The sequence below is a fragment of the Carassius auratus genome, unplaced genomic scaffold (assembly GCF_003368295.1).
Source record: "Carassius auratus strain Wakin unplaced genomic scaffold, ASM336829v1 scaf_tig00049429, whole genome shotgun sequence".
NCBI lineage: Eukaryota > Metazoa > Chordata > Actinopteri > Cypriniformes > Cyprinidae > Carassius > Carassius auratus.
The window spans coordinates 18,303-41,917 of record NW_020527114.1 but is presented as its reverse complement, the minus strand read 5'-3'; the positions used below and the strand labels follow the sequence as shown (position 1 = coordinate 41,917).

Sequence of the window (23,615 nt, the reverse complement as noted above, 5' to 3'; positions counted from 1 at the left end):
GTGTATTTGTATGTGTGTGATCCAGACGTGTTCCGATCCATATGTCAAACCCAGCCCCCCTTTCAAGCTGATCTGATCCAAACGCAGTGCATCGGGCGCGGGTTGGACGAAACCGAGTGGAGGAATGCCTACCGGTAAGACCCCCGAACCCGAGCACGAGCCGGTCACAGCCTCAGCCCTCTGTCATTAACTTAAGACGGTTTATGCTGCAAATGTTGTGCTGTAGTGTGTATGTGAAAATGATTCAGTGTCATTAGCCTACTGGGGTTCTGCTGATCTCAGCTCTTCTCTGCTGCTTCTGCATCAATAGAAAAAAAGCACAAAAAGTACTAAATGGTATTGCCATTGTTTTGTTTTCTTCTAAGTATACAAAATTGGTATTCAGAGTATTCAAAATATTCTGGATCTGTTTTGGTAACTAACCTAGATACATGAAAATGCGAATCATTCGGTAGTTCCATGGTATTCCCAGAGTTCACACAGTCATTGACAATGCAGTCTTTTTCACCCATGATCCCATGCAGGACAATGAGTCACGTTAGGCTCTGTCGAGGCGTTGGCACTGATGCCATAGACCTTGACAGCAGGTTGCACTGGCATGTGATTTAGTGTCAGCATAAAATCCTACTCCGCAGGGTCCAAGATGGACATCTTATGTAATTGATTTGGAGGTCTCTGATTTTAATGTTCCTGAAAAGCATATGAAAGTCTCCTGAAACCAAGTGAATTTGTTATGCTTCCTTCTTTAGTGTTATTTTAGAATCATTACGATTCAATTGTAGTTTTTATTATTATTTTGAATTCGTTTTTCACACATTTTCTGTTATTTTAGCATACAAAGTTAAACTAAATAACACAGTTTCTATCTATCTATCGATCTTTCTTTTTTTTTTATTGGTGTTTAGTTTGATTTGATTTTTGTCACCCATTTAGGTTGATATTTATGGTATTTGTGATTTGTTCTTTACTTTGGATTTTGTTGTGGTTTTTATTTAAGTTTAGTTTGGTATTTGCAGAATAGTTTGGTGTTTAATTGGTCTGTTTTTGGGGGGATATTTGTTATAAGATTATTTTGGTGTTGTTGGATTTAAAGTCAGTATGAAACATAATTGGGATCACTTTTTTTCTTCTATTGTGACATATCTGTTTGAATTCTTCAGTATCTGTTTGAGGCACATTTAAAGCCACACTGAAAAACATTCGCTCACATGTGACCACATGTACTGTAAGTTTATTCTATATTTATTAAGCAAGATGTGACAACTTTTGTATTTTATGTCAACATTCACATTTCACTTTACCACAACATAGTCCTTCCCACTTTCAGCTGTGCAAATTCTATTCTGTTTTATTCTAATGTTTTGGTGTTTTTAATTGTTATTGTCTGCTCTTATATTTGGTGGTAGAGAGATTTAGTTTTCTTGTTTAGTTCAACATATAGTATAGTTTTATATGCCATTTGTGGATGTTTTGGTGTTAATTAGCTTGCAAGATTATTTTGGTGTAATTTTTAATGTTATTTTGGTATTGTTGGATTTACCATTTTTGATATGTTGTTATTAATCCATTGTCATTACTCGTTTGGTATTGATTACATTGCGATGGTTTTGGTGGTTTAATTAAGCATATTTTAGCCATTTGTTAAATTTGCCATATAATTTTTCCTGGTGTTTGGTTTTTTTTTTTTCATCATTGTGTTTAATTTTTGTGACATTGTTTATTTTAGCATGTAATATAGTTTTATGTGCCATTTAGTTTGCCATTTGTGATATTATTCAGAGTTGCATTATTTCGTCAGACCTCGTAATGTGTAGTTTGACGCAGTAGACCAGACACCCTTGAGGGTTATTGCTGCTGACGCTCTGCACTCAGAAGAGAAGTACAACAAAAATACACACACACACACACACACACACACACACACACACATACTGAGAGTAGGGTGACCTCTCCACTGAAGTACAAACACAACTCCCACACCCCTCAGAGGGAGTATGATAACCTCTCTGCTCTGACACACACACACAGTCTATTTCTGGGCAGTCAGGACCCTGTAAGACGAGCCCTTTATCCTTGACATGGGATGAGTGAGGAAAATGGAGAAAAAAGTGATTCTGTAAATGTTTTGCGGCTGCATTCACAGTACAGGCCTATTTCCTTGACACAAATATGACTTATTTTTCGTGTCTATTTACATTCACTTAAGACATCAACTGACTATGTTATTAGTTCTTCACAAGTTCACCCTTACATCTAATCTGAAAGCAAATAGTAAGCATATTTTGGCGTGCTGTACTGGGGGAGGGGTCCGGGCCCGGAGCATAGCCCAAACCCAAAGAACTCCCCCTATACCTAATATGGGATAAAATTGATTAGAAGTGAGGAGTTTGGGTGGAGGAGGGATGCCGAAAAACTGTCGCAGGACAGGAGGTAAGAAGGCTGGAGATATATATATCTGGCACGTCAGTTGTGTCATGACATTAGATAAATAACTTTTTCATTGTTTCGTTGATTGCTCTGATAATATAACTCTCGTGTAGGTCTTAGTATGCGTTAACTAAACTTGCTGGAGCGTGCCGGCAAGTGATTTATGTCTGACCAGGCCTGTCTGCCATGTTAGCTAGTGATAAGGAGTCTAGTCTGAGTTTGGTTCAGTTCAAGTTCATAGTGTGAATCTTGTTCAATCACAAACAATCATGTTTTTAAATCTAGAGCCCATAATAATAATAAAAAAAACTGGTCAACTACATAGCTGTAATTACTATAATAGAGGAAATAATTATTTTAGATAAATAATTATTTTGGAGGACAGTTATTTATTAATTATGAGGAGTAAACACAATGATTGTTATTTTAATATTAAATGTAAAATTATATTTTATTTATTTTTCCAATAATTTTTTACAGAGGACTTAATTAAGTTTTGCATACCCTTAACAGCTTCATCTGGCAGTAAAGTGTTGGCAAATCCTGACTTTGGATACAGAAGTCATTGCTTGCTAATTTGTAGTTTGCACACTTTGCTTAAAATGAGAACTGCTGTTTCAATGTGATTTTGTGCCTTTTTGTTCTTTTAGCTAATATCTAAGCAGCATAAGATGTTAAATCTTTCTCATATTGCAGTAAAAATGACTATGTCAGATAATTGCAATATATACTTTATCGAATATCAGATGATATTGTCATTTAGGTTCAGTCTGTTCAAATTTCAGTAAAAAAAAAAAAAAAATCAGAACTGATTGACAGTGTAAATGCTATTGAAGTGCAGGGCACAATGACCACCCTCTTTCTCTCTTTCTCAATCTTTTCGCTTCTCGTTCTCTCTGAAGGAGCTCTCTGTTTATCTCTCTCTCTCTCTCTCAAGTATCTTTCTCCCTCTCTCATGGCTTTGAGATGATAATGTGGACGTTTGCAAAGCAAAGTTTGATCTTCTGTTTTAAGTGAGCCAGAGAGTTTGATCTGTGTGTTTGATCTGTCATCTGTTTTGTATTGGTGTTCCCCGCTTTCCTTTCAGCAATGTCTCATTCATATGCGCAGTGGACGACGTGCTAGTGAAGCTTCAGTGTGAGGGAAAACATCAAGGGAAGGCGGTGGTGTGTGTTTTGTGTTGGTCAAGAGTGTGCGCGTGCATGGTGGCATTATTCGGTCAGATGCTCGTGTTGACACTGCAGTGAAATTTTAAGTGTGTCAAAACACCAGCATCATCAGAATTAAATACTGCACATCCTCTGTCCTCATACAGATGCGTGTGTGTGTGTGTGTGTGTGTTATAGAATATGGTTAGACTTTCTGCACTGTACAGCACCTAGAGAGAGAAAGATAGAGAGACAGAAAGAGCGCGATTGTCTCCCAGGTCCAGTGAGCAGACACAGACATGGACTCAGAGAACGCTGATGCTGGTAGGTCTGATCCGCGTGTGTTTGTGCTTGTTTTTTGTCCATGTGTCCTTGATTTGCTTGATTTTAAGGTAATTTTACAGCTTATATAATATACAGGGGATATTCAAATATACAGACTAACAGTTGAATATATCTTCAGTGGAAAACATTAGGTGAAAAAGCTGTCATATTTGACAATTGACTAGTTTATAAACAAGGCTAATTTTTGGCCATTTTGAGATCATTTGCCAATAACAGCCATTTTTGCTGATTAATAGAAGTGGTAGTTCCCACTTGTGCCAAAGATGTCTGCGTGATTGTGAATGAGTGTCGCAATGATAATTCAAAGTAGATTCATTATATTTTAAATGATTTAAATGAAATTCATTTTAAATTGCATTTTAAAGCTCGCTCACAACATGCCAAAGATGTCCATCTGAATGTGTATAATTGTACTGGTGATAATTCAAAGTAGATTAATTTAAATGCATTTAAATTCAATTAAATTTAAATATAATTTGAAGCTTACAACACACTCTCAGCATGCTAATATATATATATATATATATATATATATATATATATAACCGGTGGAACATAGAACATATTGTGGAATATAGAAGGTTTGGAATCACAGATTTGGGTGATAAATGATGAAATATGACATTCAACAGACCATGTTTGCATTAATATTTCACCAGGCCATGAGTCAGCTACCCTTTAGCATTGCATTGAACATTTTGATCTTTAAATATTGGCTTCAGCCACTGAAAAACCATACTGGTCTATTACTAATTAGTAGAACATGGAATAAGAGAGAAAAACAGAGGGAATATGTGTTTGAAACAACATATTTATATACTGCCTGAGTAAATGCCATACAGTACATGCTTCATGCCGTTTCATAACCAATACACAGTATGCAGGCTCGCACCATTATATTTAGTTTGTAGTCGCTTAAATGATCACTGCCTGTCATATTTTTAAAACCTAGAAGTTTGGAGGCATTTGCATTGCATTATGGGAAATTGTAACTGGGTTAATGATCTCATAAGTGCACAGCAAATGTGCAGACAGAAATGTTACATTTTGCTCAGATGTAAAACTGGTCGAACGGTAGCACGAGATAAGTGGTTTCCAGTTTCTTTCGCTATCTTCTCCATTCCTTTTTTCGCTTCGCATTGACTAGCTCATGCATATCTTGTTATTTGCCCTCCACTCCATCGACCCATGCTGGCAAATATAGCACAGTGTGTGTATCGGTGTGTTTGGGAGAGAGTATTTGTGTAGACTCTACCTGTACTCTGTCAGATGGCAAAGGATTATGGGTTTTTACATCATAGACTTTGGTCTACAGCTTCAAATAAGAACAGAAAGCCGATATATACACACACTTAAGAAAACATACACAGATGAATGGTCAGAGGTTAAACTCAAACATTCTAGTTAGAATATTTACTGTATTTGAAATCTTGTGGCGGATTAAAATAATCATTTTACTGCAATGCTTAGAAAGTTGAAAAAAGCAAACAAATATAAATGTATTTTTGAACTTTCTTTTTTTGATTAGTTTACTCCCACGGGTTGTTTTGTGTTTTATGTTATGTGGACACAAAGGTCTTAAAGTTCTGCCTTCGTTATTGTGCATCATGGTCCGTCTCTAGATAGATGGTAATTCTGTTATGGCAGCTTTTTCTCGGGCTCTTAAGCTATTTCAGGTCCTCATAAGGTTAAGAGGATTTTCTCTGCAGGCGCTGAATCAATCTCTTCATTTCCCCAGACGGTCTCATGTTGGCAGTAATGGGGATTCAACAGGCACCAGTGGGAAGCAGGATTTGCACCCTGCTCTGGGGTGGCCTAAACAGGGTGAGCGTCCCCTGCTGGACGTGTCTAATCTGTTATGATATAGAGCTTTCCTCGTGGAAATGTAGATGAAAAGGAAAACAACAACTTGGTTTAAGTCAATGCCCTTGACGTTAGTAGTATTTATTTATATTGTCTCTTCATTTGTGAATGACAGTTTTACCCTGCACTTGTTAACTTGTTTTGTGTTTTTTGAAAATTAAACATGTGAAATCAGAATGGACCTGCATTGGGAATTGTCGTTCTGTTTGGTGAATGATCACTTGTCCTTTTTAGACCTTACTGTTCTGTTGATTTATGCATCATTTATGCCTTTCAGACTGAAATATTTGGTTCTCTGTGATATGTAGGCCAGTATGTGGTTGTGGTAAAATCTGCTGATTTGTCACTAAAAAACATTATCAATCTAGCCAACCACCTCACAGGAAATTTTGTAGAAACTGTAAATATCTTTTGATATTTAGTATTTTGATAGTGTTATAGAAACAAATGAATTCATGTTATTCCATCATTTTCCAGAAGCTTTTCTGAATTTAAAGCTGACATAGAGGGAAACTATAACACATTATAGTAATTTATAGTCAATTAATAATTTATGCAATTCCCATCTATTATTGTGTATATATATATATATATATATATATATTTTTTTTTTTTACTTGTATGTAATCTAGATGTATACTAATATATACACTCAGTGTATATACATGTGACACTGATTCACATTCATACTAATATAAACGTATATGTGTGTGTGTGTGTGTGTGTGTGTGTATATACACATATATATATATATATATATATATATATATATATGTATATGTGTGTGTGTGTATATATATCTAATAATATATAATATGTATTATTTATTTTTAACATTAATGTTCAAATATATATTAGTCTGAAAAGAAGAAATGTTGAAAAAAAAAAGCTTATTCTCGAGAAAACCTTTTTGTGCACATTGTGAACATTATTCTAAACAAACAACAAGTGTTTTATAGATTTTCATCAAAATATGAAACTTTCTACTGTCTGCTGTAAACAAGGTCATTTGGGCATTAAAGTATTATTTGAATTAAATAATATGCACCAGTTTTTACAAACCAATCAACTTCAGTCTCACCTTTCAGTATTTACTGTTGATTTTTTTTTAATGACTTTTAAATGCGTAATTTTACAAAGTTAAATGCATCAAAAAAACTTTTCCTTTCCTTTAATATTATTTATATTTGTATAAAAACATTTTTTAATGTAAAATATTATTCTCTCTGAGTCCGGTTCTGAGTTCTGTCTGTCACCTCATTGACAGAACACAGTAGGCGTTACTTCCATTCATCTGTAATTGGTTAGCTCTCCTGCCAGTCTCAGTAGAGGGCGAATCCTCTACAGGTATTCAGTTCAGGTGTGTGTCTGAGTCTCAGACCAGGGTGGAAGCAGGACGCAGAAAGGTTGCTGTTCTGACCGGGTTGAGGGGCTCTAAAGGAGTCAACAAAGGTCAAAGGTCATGATGAGGAGGTACAGGCAGGTGCCGCGCTCGGAAGCTGACGGGACCTTCAGATACAGACACACCTGGGAGAGGAGATCTTTCCTTAGCAGACTTGGTATCTATGTGTGTTTATTTGTGTGCGATCGTGATGATTAATACAAGCGTTTTGCACACCCTTTGTTAGTAAGACTGTTTATGCATTTGTCACTTTGCTGTAGAGCTCAGCTCACTCACCCGCTCTCTTTTGCTTCTATTTATTTCTCTCCCTCACAGCATCTTTCGCTTTTCTGTCTTTCTGAAGTTGGATCAGGTGTTTGAGCTGATAATGGCGGCTCCTTTTTCCACATCTCACTTTACAATCCCTGCACACACACACACACACACGCACACACTGTCTTTTGGCATATACACATGCATTTCAATCCAGATTTATTAACAATGTTGGACTGGATGAATGAACAATTTCACCTCTAGCTGGTGAAGGGCTGTCAGTGCAGTGTGTGTGTGTGTGTGTGTGTGTGTTGAATAATATGAGGAGTGCGCATGTGTTTGTGTGTACTGGCTGCTCTGCTGCTCTCAGATTTCTTCTTTGACTTTTTTTAATAATTAATCAGCCCTTCAAACTGTGTGGCATCATCCCCCCACACACAGACTGTAGTTTGCATTGAGCCTTTCATCAGTGCACACATACAAATTTCATCCTGACAGCTCATTTTAATATCATGCATATGTAGATTCAGAAGTTCTTATTGGCTTGAGTGGGTGAAGTCTGAATGTATGTGTCAGACTGCTTATGTTGCATATCTATCCTATCTCATTAGGGCCATTCTTGACACAGTGCAGTGAAACGCAACAGAAAGCAGGTGTCACGAGACACATTTGTAAAAGCTGAAGTTTATGTTAACTGAACAAACATTCTTTAAAATGTGATGCTATGGCAGGAAATGGTTTTTAAAAAAACACAAAAAAGCTAAATAATTTGAAATCCGTGCAGACAGATCACAATCGTTTGTGTTCATGCAGACTGAACAGAAAACATATAAAGTTGATTTTAAGATGTCAAGGTTGTCTATCTTTATTTTGTCTTCTGTCTTTTCTCAGGAGTGTGTGGATGTTGTGGTCCTCTGCGGCCACGCTACAAGCGTCTAGTGGACAACATTTTCCCAGAGGACCCCAAGGTAACCTATCACTGAAATAGATGGAAATGCAAGGAATTTCTGGAATATTAGAAGAATGGAATGGAATATCCATCCATCTGAAGTGCATAACATCTAGGTTTTGTAATATAATTATACATGAGGCATGCACAAAACTGAAATAAAAATAAATTTGAATGCGCACACACACAAATGCATATACAAATACATAAAGTTAAATTTAGATTTAGTAATTATATTTTTTCAAGTATGTTTTATTCTTTATTTAATCTGTGATATCTTTACATAGTTTACATTTTCCATTTGACAGGATTATTCATTTGTTTTTTTTGTTTTTGTTTTTTTTACTGATATACTCTTATTTATTGGCTAATAGCCATTATTTTAAAATGGGAAAAATTATGGCCTGAGCAATATCTCACTGTATCATCTGTATTTATACACACACACTTTGATATATTAATTATTCAGTAACTGTATACACCTATTAAATGTTAAAATTCAGTCAAATATTTGATAGTTTGGAATGTATTTTATCTTTACGTTTGATAAGACTATCATACTGATAGAATCTTGTTCATTGGCAAACAATGGATACTAACTGCTTATCTTAAAATGGCTAAAATTTGTCCTGATCAGTATCTCGCTGTATCATCTGCATCTATAGATTCACTGAAGGAGACGAGACCGTAGAATTCTGCAGTCAACAAGTCTTGCTCATTTACATACGTTTTTGACAGATGCTTTAAATAAATGCTTCTTTAAATACCATCGTTATATCAAAGTTCATGCACTGGGATTCAGACACATTCAGGTTCTAGTGCTGTGATCAAAATATATTCTTATCGGCTCTTCTTGTCCTCCGAGACCAGCTAAAGTAAATGCCATGCATAATAAGAAAGAAGCCATTGGACTATCAATCTGAATTTAAAGCACCGTCGACTAGCAGCTGTTGCTCGTTATTCACATTGTTGAAGAGAAGTGTCTTGGCAATGTTATTATCGAAATGTATTATTAAAGCCTTAATTTTGACCTTTGACCTGTTCAGCAGTTTTTTGAGAGTGTAATATACACCAACACACACTGGGAAGGTTTTTAACCCTGCTGTTACTCCATATTCATCACATTAACATTTAGCTCTGTTGATAAGAGGGACACACACACACACAATTGTTTTCTCTGAAGGCTAAGTGTGAGTAATATTCTCATAAGTTGGTGTGACTGTTTCAACCAAAACACACACACACACCGAGAGAGACAGATTCCCTACAGTCATGTTATGTACCGTACGTTAAAATCGTGTTAAGTTAATTAGCACTTCGTGAGCTTCAGGAGTTTATGTTTCTTAAGGGGTTCTGGGTAACTTTCTGTTGAATAACACTTCTTATATTCAGTAGAAGATATTCCCTGTAAATATTCTACTAAGTCTTAAAACATCAAAGATTTTAATACTTTCAAATAATATTTCTACTTCAGATCTTTTTTTAACTAAGAAGTCGCTAGGTACAATTACAAACCAAAGTAGTTCAGAATAAACTGCTAACAAGAGTATTTATAAAACTGCTCAGAGTTGATTAATATGAAACTTTTATTACCAACAGTAGGACATTTTCTTTAACTGGGAAAATGAACAAGAACTATAAATGAATATACAGCACAATAATGCATCTACTGTACAGACACTTAAAAGTCCAAGATTATCGCAGAAAATGACAGTTTCCGGTAAAGAGGCACATTTTCGTGTAAAGTTCCAGTAAAATCGTAATTGTATTTCACAATTTTTTTTTTTTTTTGGCAGGATGGACTAGTGAAATCTGATATGGAAAAGCTGACTTTTTATGCAGTGTCAGCCCCAGAAAAGCTGGACCGTATCGGAGCGTACCTTGCAGAACGCCTCAGCAGAGATGTGGTGCGACACCGCTACGGGTAAGATACGCATGATTACAACCATACATACAAATATGTCCCACATCGCATTTAGTGCCAATGCAGAATTATCTTTGATATACCTGCTATTAATGAGTGAAATTTTGAGTATGTTGACTATACGTAGTTTTTACTGTCCGTAAGATTGTACCTGCATTACATTTATTATTTGTTTGTTTGTGTTTTTTTTTTCCTTTAATAAAAACCTATTTAGCTTGTGTTCATTATATATATATATATATATATATATATATATATATATATATATATATATATATATATATATATATTATTATTATTATTTTTTTTTTTTCTGGTATCTTAATCTGATAAATATTCTACATGTGTGTTCTGGATAAAAAAAAAAGTGATATGATTAGAAAAATATATGAAGATAATTTGTACATGGAGGTCAAAAGAAGATGGCCAAGTTGTCACATCAGATCAAAACGTTGTTCTTACAGTTTTATTGATTTTGGACCTTGATTCTTGGTGTGTGTGTGTTCAGGTACGTGGTGATAGCGATGGAGGCGTTGGATCAGTTGTTGATGGCGTGTCATTCCCAGAGTATCAAGCCGTTTGTGGAGAGCTTCTTGCACATGGTAGCTAAACTGCTGGAATCCAGAGAACCTGATTTGCAAGTCCTGGGCACCAACTCGGTAAGTTTGTGTGTGTGACTGAACAAACCAGCGAATGCAAACCTACACTCTTCGAAATAAAAGTGCTTCAAAAAATTCTTCACAGCAGTGCCATAGAAGAACCATTTTTGGTTCCAGACAAAAAGTAACTGGAACATTATGGTTCCAGTTACCTTTCTATAACCTGAAGAATTAAAAAAAGGCTATTCTATTGCATTGTGAAGCAAGAGTGTAAACAACATTCCTTACACCACAACTTTGATGCGAGAGGTTCAGGTGGAAGATGAGAAATGGCTTTGACTGTTATTCTGCCATTTATGTTATGGTGCTTTTTTTCCCCTTTTATTCTCTCTTGCGTAGTCTCTCTCTGCTCACTCAATTTTCTGCTGTATTACTCCTCATCTGGGTTTTTAAAATATGTTCCCAGCATATCTGAAGCGTTGCAAATATTCTGCTGCAGTGAATTGTTTAGTTGTTTTAAACATGGCATCTGTTGCAGACCGAAACTACATTTCTCAGTCAGGCTGCGTAAACTCACGTATTATTTAATGTCCTTCCAAAAGCAGGTCACTCGGAAATAATCACCGTATTGACTGCTTGAGTGTATTAGCATAGGAATGCCCACATCATTTAGCATTTAGAAACTTTCCAAACAGAAGCTAGTGAAAACAGAAGTTGATTAATGCATGTTTAATTCTGAGGGTCAGACAGAAGGTGAATATGTTCCTGTAAAAGTGAATTATGGCTGTTTTTAATAGACTTTAGTGAAATAAAATGCTACAAATATCAATTATGTACCCTAACAGACAATGACTCACACATGCTGTATGCACTTGAACACACAATCTTGCTTCTCTAATGAGATGTCACACTCTGGCTGATATCAGTAACTTCCTCTGCACATCATGGGAGGGAAATATCACCTTCACTGCTTTGCATGGGAGTGTTTCTGAATCTGTTATTGTGTGAGAAAAGATTGGGTGTGGTTGTGTTTTTCTGACATAATCATTGTGAGTGTTTTTTTTTCCCTTCTAGTTTGTGAAGTTTGCAAACATTGAGGAGGATACACCATCTTACCATCGCAGATACGACTTTTTCGTCTCTCAGTTCAGTGCCATGTGTCACTCCACACACGAGGACCCTGAAACTCGCAGCAGGTGTGTGCATTAATTTGTGTCTGAGGTTATTTCATGATGTGCTGTCAGTAGTTTTTTAATATATATATTATAATATAAAATAAAATACAACCCCAATTCCAGAAGAGGTTGGGGCATTTTGTAAAATAGAATAAAATCAAGAATCTGTGACTTCTTACTTGTCTTTAAATTTAATGTAATTGACAAATTCAAATGTAATTGACAAAAGTATTAAGGTAAAGATTTCCAAAGTTTTCACTGACCAATGAAAATGTATTTTGTAAATATGAACAAATGTAGTTTTTGACGTTGGCAACACATTCCAAAAAAGTTGGGACAGAGGCAAAATAAAAGTGAAAAGGTTATTGAATATCCACGTTAAACTGTTTTGAAAAGATCACAGTAAGCAGGTGAATTGGTAATGGGTCAAGGCGTCATGTTTGAGTATAAAAGGAGCATCTCAGTCTTTGCAAGCAAAGCTGGATCATGGCTCATCACTTTTGGGCAAATTTCATGAGAGAAGTATAAAAAATATCCAAAATCACATTTCGCAATGCAAAATTGCTAAGAATTTAGGTCTTTCACCAACTACCTACACATAATATTGTGTAAAGAATCAGGGAATCCCGAGAAAATCACACTACATGTAGGGCAAAACAGGAAACCTCAATTTCAACTTTCAATTTACTTGACTTTTGATCCCGCAGACGACATTACATAAGAAACCGTCATGCGGCAGTGTGAAATATAGCCACATGGGCTCAGGGGTACTTCAGAAAATATTCTCTATAATTTACCACAGTCTGCTGCTGCATCAAGAAATGCAACTTGAATATCTGTTACTGTAGGAAGAAAAATATATATTAATTTTAGGTTCTCTGGGCCAGAGCTCATCTAAGATTGTCAAAAAGACTTAGATGAGTCCACATTTCAACTTGTTTCCGGGAAAAAAGGATTTCAATTTCTCAGTCCCAAAGACCAAAGGGACCATCCAGACTTTTATTAGCAACAGAAGCAATTCATATGTCTGTCATGGTATGGGGGTACAGTTGCTCAAAAAGCATGGGTGACTGGCTTATGTGCGAAGGTACTATTGACAGGGAGGCATAAATTGGGATTGTAGAGACATATACTGCCATCAAGATTATGTGTTTCATGTAAAATCCATGGTTATTAGATCAAGACGATGCCAGCTCTCATTCTGCATGTGCTACAATGGTAAATCAGCATATTCGAATTATTTCTGAAAGATCATGTGACAATGAAGACTGGAGGAATAATGCTGTGAATTTGTAAAAAATAACAGTCTATAAATGTTTATGCATTTTTGCAGTATTTATTTATAAATATTCTCCCCCTAAAATGCATTTATTTATTTATTCTGTTAAATATGTTTTAATTTAATAAACAAATTAACTATTTAAGGAAAGAAAACAAGTACATATTTAACTTTTTTTTTTTTTGTTCTTCACTTGCCCAAATCTAGATGTGGATTGTGAAGTCATTATTGAGACAAGGCCTATAGCATCATTTGTTTCCAGCTGCCAACTGTGTTAGGAATGCAGTCAGATTCCTATAGTTAAAATATGACTTATTTAAATGCATTCTAGACCACTAGAAGTATTTAAGTACTGACACCAATTATGTGTGCATTATTTAGCGTTCGTTTATTAAGTGTGTTTAACATATAATTGCTGTAGGATCCGTGTAGCAGGCATTAAGGGTCTCCAGGGTGTCGTCAGAAAGACTGTGAATGATGAACTGCAGGCAATCATCTGGGAACCTCAACACATGGATAAACTCATCCCCTCCATGCTTTTCAACATGCAAGATAATGAGGACTCTGAGAGGTACAGTACACACACACACTTGAGAAGGCAAAATCATTAAAATGTTGATGCTCAAGGTGATATTTGCTGTTCAGCGTCGTCTTGATGTTTATTTATTTATTTTTCTGTGCCATGCACTGAATAAAACCACCGTAACACCACCAAACACACAGAGAGACAGGGAGGAAGATCTTCTTGATAAAAGAGCTTTGGAGGTCCACATGTAGAGGGCAATCAAGGATATCTGATTCCTTTAAGGTTGTGTGTGTTTGTGTAAAATAAAACGTGAGTGTTTCTCAGATAAGGGCCCCTTGTGCGCACAGAATACTTAAGTTTAATTGCCTGTTTGTGTTTTTGAATATGGGAACATCAATCATACCCTTCTGCCCTATAATCAGGAACTGAAATCCGATCAGGTGCATTGATCAGTGGTTAACAAACCCGGGCAAGCGTTTGATTGATGTGTGTAAGCTGGTCGGGAATGACATTTAACCTGCTAATGTAACAGCAGATGCTTTCTCATCTGAAAGCTCTATCTGAATATTTTAAAATGATATTTTTAAATGTTTCATTCAATTAATTATTTACTGTAATTACTTTCTAGATGCATAACTGTAAGTATATACTCTAGTTATAAAGAGTATGCTCCGAAGTTGCATTTCATCTGCTAAACTATTTATATTATTTTGTAGTATACCTTTCACAATATGTGTACATAGAATTAACAGACTTCCTACATTACCTAAAATATACAATATATAACTAGTGCATACTGCTCTGAGTGCTGTCCTACAATGCATTGCATTGAAGTTGTGAAATTGTCTCTAATACTGTATGACTATTAACCATGATTTGACCAAAAAAACTTTAAATTGACTTATGTATATTTGACATAAAATTAGGTTAAAATGCAAGTTTGTGGATTCTGTTTGGCTGTCAGTATTTTATCATATAAGCTAGAAAACAAATCTGGAAAAAAAGGTATTCCAATTATATTGTTCTTGTGTGTCACCATTGTTAAAGCTGTGGTGTTAAAAAATATAACTTCTGATTGCGATTATAAAAAAAAAAAATCTTAAGATTCACTGTTCTACTCTGTAGCACTGCACTAAAATAATAATGATACCTATTACTATTGTAGAATTTCAAACTGAGCTGCTCTGAAATAGTGAAAACACTGGATCATGAGCTGCCTGCATATAAAAAACACAAGTGCTGCGCTTCACTCTGGAACATGCAGCCCATACATTTATTTATTTATAATTAAATTGCACCCTTTGTGATTTGATAATCTCACAAAGCCATATCATGATTTAGTTTTTTGGGGGGGTTAATTGTGCAGCCCTGAATCATTATAGTTGCATCCTTGTTGTGAACAGCCATGTAGTAAAATGATGTTACCGCATTCAGTTTATAACCTGCTGCATACTACTTTACAAACTCTTTATTGAAAAAAATGCAGGGGATATACAGTATATACTGTGAAGCAAGCAGTATACAAGTAGTCCTTTACAAAACATTGCCACTGTTTGGGGTTGTTGTGGCTCTGTTTAGTTTGAATACGTTGCTATTATTAGCTCCAGAAAACATGTGCACACCACTGATGAGTGTGCGTGTGCATAGTTGTATGCTTATTTCAGCTTTTCAAGGTCGTCAGATTCTGTTAATTGCTTTCCATGGGCTGTCGGTGAGCCGAAGGGACAAATAGTGTGTGTGAGAGAGAGAGAGAGAGAGAGAACGAGAGGTGGCTGGGTTTCTTTCCAAAAGGTCTTAATGCATCATTTAATACACTTGTGTGTTTGACATCAGAATGCAGAATGTGAAACCACACACTGTAAACAACAGTTTAGTATATTGCATTACTTATGTGTTTGTTTCTCTCTCTCAGGGCTGGAGAGGAAAATCCAGCTTCACTGGCGGAGAGTTGCTTTCGGGAGTTGCTGGGTCGTGCTGCTTACGGCAACATGAACAACGCCGTCCACCCTGTACTGGTGTAAGTACCATTGGCATGCTTAGACACCATTACCCAGTGCTGTTGTTTGAATTGTCACTTTGGCAACGGCAGTTGTTCACTCTCTATCCGCTTGTTAAGTTGTGGTGTAAGGAATGTTGTTTCCATGTCTAATCCTCTACTTGTTTCATTTGAGAACACTTTACAGATGTTGATGAGCTCATGTTACACATTTAAGCATTTAAAAACTCTCAGACACAAATATTTGAACGATTTATAAAGGATGAATCAGCCTCTGGCCATCTGAGATTTTGTGATCACGGGTACCATGATCCTTAATCTTTCAAACGCACACTTCTTGACCGAGAGCTATTGTGACATTACTATTGCAGTTGAAACTTTTATTTTTATAACTTCCAGTTTTTGTTGCTATGGGAACCCCAGTATCATAGGATTCACTTTTGATAGGCTTTGATTTAGTTATTTGCCTGAAAATTAATTTAGGCTAAGGTGTAGAATCATTGACCCGTAGCATTAATGATTACTTGGCACTTTTATACAATTTTTAATTGTAATCTAGCCATCATTAAAAGGTTTATATTTCAACAAATAATTGGAGTAGAAACATAATTCTATAATTACAAAGTTAATGTAAAAACTGCATATATGCGCAGGGTAAATGGTTTTTAGAAATCCTTTTTTTTTTTGATAAATGGACACTTTTTAATTTTGTTTTGGAGTTTCAGTAGAAATTAATGTTGCTGCATCACTAGTGAGTTTAGTTTTATCATTTTTTTTGTGCTTTGGAAGAATATTTATGAGCTTGTCATTTCCTCCATTGTTGTCACACACTTCACACCAAAGCTTTTACATGCCCTAACTGTTTATTGTAATTATGGCAGATTAATATCAATTCCATATTCAATGCTTTTTTTTTTTATAATGCTTTGATGCAATATTCACCCTTACCAACATGAACTTTTATCCTTCAAATCATACTGCATGTGCTGTGCTGAATACCTGCACGGTAAAGGCAGGTACAGATATCTGCTAAATATTGGTAATATACCATTACAAGTCTGTGATATTTCATAGAACCCTGTAACACACACACAAACGCGCAGGCTACAATATGTGTGGCTGTTTCAGATTTTCAAGGATGTCAGTTTCTATTAATTGCATTTCAGGGTTGACTGTGAGTGGAGATTGCAAGAGAAAATTGAAAGCAGACAATACAAAGGTTTTTTTTTTTTTCACCGTAGTTCAGGTGTTGTATGATCTTGATGAGCTCTAGTCTCAAATATGCACACATACTCAAATGCGAAGGGTGCCAGAGCTCTTTGAGACGCGCAGATGTTTTCAGACAAGCACACAGCGCGGTGTTAGCCTGCGAGCTCAGGTGTCCAGACACTGCTGCTGCTGCTGTCAGCCGCTCGTCTGCTTCCTCTCACGCTGTGGGCATGATGGGATTCATTCATTCCAGTCTCAACACAAACATTATGCAGAAAATGCAAGCAGCACCCAGATGGCTCTGTTTTGTGTTCAAGGAATTGTTGTGATCTGAATCCAGCTGTTCTGCGTTTTGATTTGTGTTAAAGGGGTTACAGATGCAAATATGTGTTTGCTGTCTGCACACTGACTCTGCAGCCTAGTGACTTTCCAGTCTACTTGGTCATATTACCATTCATGTTTTTCCCCAATTTCACATCTTCAGAAATCAAGCCATTTCATAATTTCAGCTTCAAAAATACCATTATTTGTTTTATTCAATAATAGATTTTTTTGCAAAAACATATAATAAATTAAAGGATTTAGGTGGAATTTGTACTTATATCATATTACTGCATAATAATTACACATTATAAAACGCATAGTTCTGGATCTTGGTTCTGATTGGTTTAGCCATGTTCAAAGCTGTTGTAAACATAGATATGCATAGATTCTCTATTCGACCACTCCGGATACGTTGCTGTGTCCGCCATTTTGGAACGGTTAACTTGACGTCATTCACCATAATAATCAATGAATATTCAAATACATACAAGTGTATAACTTGCTGTTGTAGACACACACAGTCAACGCACTTAAAGGTTCGCAGCATCGCAAACTGTTCCAAAAATGGCAGGTGGCTGACGTATATATATACAATACCACAATTGATTCTGAGGAACTACATTATTTGGGGAAAGAATAATGTTTTTATTAATATTATTACACTTTATTTGCTCTGTTTTATTTTGTGAAACCTTACTACACATTTGGAATAACCGTTTTATAAAAGCAATAAGCCCCATAAAGTCATAGTTTACAGTGAATTTATAACAGCTAAGGGGATTTTTAACTACACCCCTTAGCTGTTATAAATTCACTGTAACCCACAGCTTCTTGGGGCTCATTACTTTATTTTAACATTTTAAGCTGTTTATAACCAAACATTCGATACTGAATTTAGCAGTGTTCCAAATTAAATGGACTACATGGACCGATGATATTAGATTAAAAACGCTCCCAGAATTTGTGAAAGTTGAGTTGCGTTGGTGAAAATTATTCATGTCAATGCGAATGGATTAAGCTAACGTTCATTTTTGCAAATGAAAATTAATTACATGCATGATCAAATGTAAAAAGAATTGTATCAACTTGTTTTCATTAAATTGGACCAGCTGCAATATATATCAATTATGTAAGTAGACAGTGCACAATGAATGGAATATTGATTATTCTCATGCGGCTGCAATTAGTTTAGCAGTATTAAATATTAAAGTACAACTACATGTTTTAAATGTATAGATCTCTTTATCTAAAGAACCTGCAGGTGAATTTTCGGCTAAACTTGTGACTGCACTCATAACTCAGTACTCATTTTATATCATGCTTAATGGGGTCATATGATGTTGCCTAAAAGTTAAATTTGTTAAGTACACACTAAATGCAAATTCTGTTTTGTAGGTCTGTCTGTCAGTGAGTTTAACGGCGGCTGAAGGTGAAACTTTAGATTCAGATTTGAAGACGAGTGGCTTTGATTTTGGCCCGTTTTTTGAATGAGCAGTTCTTGGCTTGACTGCTCTTGACCTGGTCTCCATCTGCAACTTATTACTATTACAATTCAGACACATGCAGCTGTGTGTGTGTGTGTGTGTGTGTGCGTGCGCGCGGAGACTCACAGGGCTCATTAATGAGACTGTTTTGGCTCATCTCAGTCATTGGCCAATTAGCGCTGAGTGAGACGTCTGTCAAAAGAGAATATCAAAGCACCAAAGGGCTCTCAAGTACGTCTCTTTCTCTATCACACCGCCTCACCTTCTCCATCACATCTCTCCGTCTCTCATGTCCCGCTCTTTCCTGATTAAACCGTGCGCTGTGTGCTCTGTATTTCTTAAACTTGTGTGAGATTTTAAGGGAACGTTAAGCTCCAGGGCAGATATCTGTACCTCTGATAACACACAAAGCTGGTGTTCGGGGAGACAGACAGACAGAGAGAGCTTTTTTTTTTTGGATGGAGGGGATTTCAGGCGTCCTAAAAATAGCTTGCATCGGATGGGGGGTGAGATCAGATTGACGTTACCATGGCGACAGCAGGAAGGGAGACGATGGTGGCATAGAGGTTTTAGAGTTAGATCAGACTGCGGAAAAGAGGAGAGATAAAGGTGTGGTAACAGAATTTGTGATGTGGTGAAGGAATGCTCAAGTTTTCCGCATCACAGCTGCTGTTTAGTGGAAGCACCATATCTGACATAACAGACAGCGCTGCCAGAATTGACTCCAAAGACCTGTATAAAAAATCACAGACTGTGAATTTGGTCGCCTGGCTGTGCATGAGGCTTTAAAGACTCAAACTAGCTTACCGATGGAATTTGAGTTCCGAACCTGTATAGCCTTTTTATTCTGGAAAACATAAAAAGACATTTTAAAGAAGGCTGGTGTCAAACTGTATTAGTATTCATTGGTTTTCAATGTATAGATGAAGAAAAATTCAGGCTTTTCTCAAAATATCTTTTTTTGGGTGGACAGGATAAATATAGTCATACAGTTTGAAAGAAAATGCTGGTAGATAATGACCAAAATTAATTTTTTGGGTGAACGATCTCTTAAATAATGAGCTGTTTTGTGTGTGTGTGTGTGTGTGTGTGTTTGTTTTCATAACTCCCATTTTTAAGTATTAAACTAATACAGTCGATATTCAGAACCACTAACCGATGTAATTTTCCCAAATCGTTTATTACACGTTTTTTTTTTTTTTTATCCTGTTAATGCTTTCACTAGGGTTGCCTGGTCTGCGAAACAGAACAAAATCCCAATTGCTATTCAAAACTAGACTTAAACTAGCCTAATAATGTTTTCCCTCCCTCCTGAGCAGAGTAAAAAAAAAAATTTTTATTATAAAACATATTTTTCATGTGGAAATATCCTTTTTACATTAAAACAGAATTTTAGTTTTTTTTTTCTTAAGACATTTTCATTTTAAGAAATGATTCAATGATTAAGTTTGTTTCCTTGGATTAAAAAAAAATATCCCACATTTAATAGCTGAGCATATTTACAGTAGAAACCTTGTCGGTAAACTATGAGGGCAAATAAATATATAAGATTTAGATTTGATGTGTATTTATAGGATTTTTTTTTTACACTTTAGTATGATGAAAAACTGTGACTTCACTAGTCTGTGAAACTAAATTGAGGGGTGATTGTTCAATCGAAATTCAGTAGAGGAAATTCTTTTTCCTTTGCTTTAAATATATTTTTTTATATTTTAATGGATCTTTGTAAATTTAATTTAAAAAACTTGAAAAGAATGAAGAATCTCTGCTTCGTTGTTAATAAATGACACCAGTTTTTAGATGATTTTCATAAATTGCATAAAAACATCCAAACACAGATCCTACACAGATTTTCATTTAAAAGGGCTAAAAGCTTGTTTGTGAAAATTGTATAGGGCAAAGGTTACTTCATTACTTGCTTACATCAAATTGGTCAGAAACCTTTTTTTTTTTTTTTGTTTAGCAAAGGGTAAATTCTGCAGATTTAAAGATAGCAATTTTCACATTTAAATATAACGTTTTATATCTGCAATGAAATCTGACATTAACTGACCCATACATGTTTTTTTTTCATGCTCAAATGGCATTAAAAGCATATATTTCACAGGGTTCATACAAGGTGCTTAAAGTGCCAAGATTTACTTGAAGTACTTGAATTTGACTTTTTGAAGATTAAGTCCTGGAAAACCCTTGAAAACAGACATATTTTTGAGAAGGTACTTGAATTTATAAAGGGCAGTATATATGAAATCAATGTTATCTTTTTTTTTTTCAAGATAAAACAATCTTTTTACGCAAAATTAACGATGCAGCGAATCTGATATAAATACAGAGCTGTTTCGGCGGGGCTTTTAGCAGTGCACGAGATATTATCTATGTCTAATCATTTATTATCTCGCTGATTAATCAGTAGACATTTATTGATTATTCAGCTTTTGCAATTAGTTAAAAGATGGAGTTATACATATTCTAACAAATAAAGTTAATCACTTCAGCTTTTGAAGGTCATATTTTGTAATTACAGTTTTACAATTAATTTATACAAACATATTTGCCACACAAAATGAGATGGCAGAGAAGCTTCTTAACTCTTATTCAACCTTTTAATTATTTAATTACTAAAATATATTCATATATTCAAGTCATAAGACATTTACATTTTTGGATAAAAATTTTATTTTTTGGATAAATTTATATTTATAACATAATTTCTCTTAAAATACCTTATAGGGTCATGATAATCAAAACAGTCTTGAGCTAGATAAAGCTTTGATCTCTGCAACCCAAACTTTAACTGTAATGAAATGTTTTATATTTCCCCACTAATAAAAAGATTTTATCATTTGCTAGCTCCACACTGAAGAGCTGCTTTATAACAGAAAATAAAGTTGTTATTCTGAACTGAAAGCAACACTGACGGTTTTTCAGGTTTAATAATACTATAAAGCTGCTTGATTTAAGGCTATTGCATAAAGTACTAAATAAATAATAATCTCTGTAATCAGATGTGTTTTAAACCGCTGCCTTTTTTCACAGCAGTTTTTGTTGTTGTTATTGAGAGGAAAGCGCATGGTATACATTTACATATTCATCCAAACGCCGCTCCGCAGCCTCAGGTTTGGCTGCCTTTGCTCTGAAGCTCTGCGTCGTCTTCTCTTGAATTGCATCAGGAGAGCTGAATCTTGTGCTACAGTGCCAAACTGGTCCAACCACGCTATTGCAGGCTCTGACATTAGGTCATATAACATAAAATGACTACTCGACAACAAAAATGTTTGTCGATAATGTCGACTAATCGTTTCAGCCCTAATTATCACACATCCTTGTGTTGATAAGGGGTGATATAGATCATTTCCCAAGTGTTTGATACAGCATTCATTCTTCAGGTCAATCATCTATTCATAGAAAAAAAAGCGATAACTTTGGCATGATATCCTTTCAAATGTTAAAGATGCCAACATCATTGCATGCTTTTGTGCTGAACTTTATTTGTACCATTTTGTTTCATTATTTTATTAGAATTTGAAAGATAACAAAATTGTTTGTTTAAACAAGAAAAAAAAGTCCTGGAATTTCATTTAGCAGTTTCTCTACAAACCCTGATTCCAGGTCTCTAGCGCACATCCCTAGATGCTGATTGCTATTTGTTGATTGGCTCCTTTCCTTAGAAGGCTTTGCATATTCCTTCATATTACACTTTGCACTCTCTCCCATCCATAAAAATACAAGTGAACTATCCTGGTGGATATGGATAATCATATAATCAGAAACATGTCTTATAAGAGGTCATTATACACCCTTATTTTCCTGCAGGCATTTAGACAACCATCGTCTGTGGGACCCAAATGATTTTGCTGTTTCCTGTTTCAGGATAATCATGTACTCAATACAGGTAAAGCAACCAGATTCTCTCTTCATCTCTTTGTGTTAATCCTGTGTGGCCATTGCAGCATTTAATGATAATGAAGAGTAAATTGACTTCTACAGCATGTGTAATGAACTGTGTGTGTGTGTGTGTGTGTGTGTGTGTGTTTCAGGCACAGCATTCTCACCATGTGATCCAGCAAGTGTTGTCTCACCTCGACACTCACAGTAAGAACACCCCACGTGTGAGGGCAGGTATCGTTCAGGTGCTGCTGGAGACGGTTGCCATAGCAGCCAAGGGCTCCATCGGTAAGACAGTACTGACCATCAGCAGCATCATGGTTCCTGCATGGTTTGTGTAAAAGACATAGATGATAGCTCAAATTGTATGGCTTTTTGAGGAGATATGTATATTTCTGAGCTATAGGACTTAAAACAGCTAAACAAGTCCAGTAGACTCAAACAAACCGAGGGCTTGTGTATCATGGAGATTTTCATGTTTTGGATGTGACTAGCAAGTATTCATCTTAGCAATGTTGAGTTTATTTATTTGTGTTTGGTTAACATCTACGTTACATTTACTCTACCAAAAATGTTTGGGGTTGGTAAGATGTTTTAATGTTTATTTGATCAAAAATACTGGGAAAACTGTAATATTGTGAAATATTACAATTTAAAATAACTATTTTATATGTGTATTTTCAAAGTGATTTATTCTTGTGATGGCAAAGATTTTTTGTCTTTTAATGTCACACAATCTTTCAGAAATCATTTTAATATGATGATTTTGGGCTAAACAAACATTTCTTGTAATTAACAATATTTGAAACCGTTGTTCTTGTTCATATT

The 23,615-nt window shown here is 35.5% G+C and overlaps 1 protein-coding gene across 2 annotated transcripts in view; it reads left to right on the top strand.

The window, feature by feature from the left end:
* Window positions 1-23,615, top strand: part of LOC113089365 (protein EFR3 homolog A-like) — a 35,805-nt gene that overhangs the window by 384 nt on the left and 11,806 nt on the right. Inside the window, exons 2-10 of one of the 2 annotated variants that reach the window (XM_026255987.1) lie at window positions 26-134; window positions 8,329-8,405; window positions 10,183-10,310; window positions 10,819-10,969; window positions 11,984-12,105; window positions 13,785-13,934; window positions 15,802-15,906; window positions 22,716-22,794; window positions 22,940-23,075. In XM_026255987.1, coding sequence (XP_026111772.1) covers window positions 125-134; window positions 8,329-8,405; window positions 10,183-10,310; window positions 10,819-10,969; window positions 11,984-12,105; window positions 13,785-13,934; window positions 15,802-15,906; window positions 22,716-22,794; window positions 22,940-23,075 — 958 coding nt within the window. In that variant the 5' untranslated portion in view covers window positions 26-124. Of the gene's footprint in view, window positions 1-25; window positions 135-3,616; window positions 3,900-8,328; window positions 8,406-10,182; window positions 10,311-10,818; window positions 10,970-11,983; window positions 12,106-13,784; window positions 13,935-15,801; window positions 15,907-22,715; window positions 22,795-22,939; window positions 23,076-23,615 lie in introns of those variants that run through there. The other variant, XM_026255986.1, reaches the window with a different exon arrangement.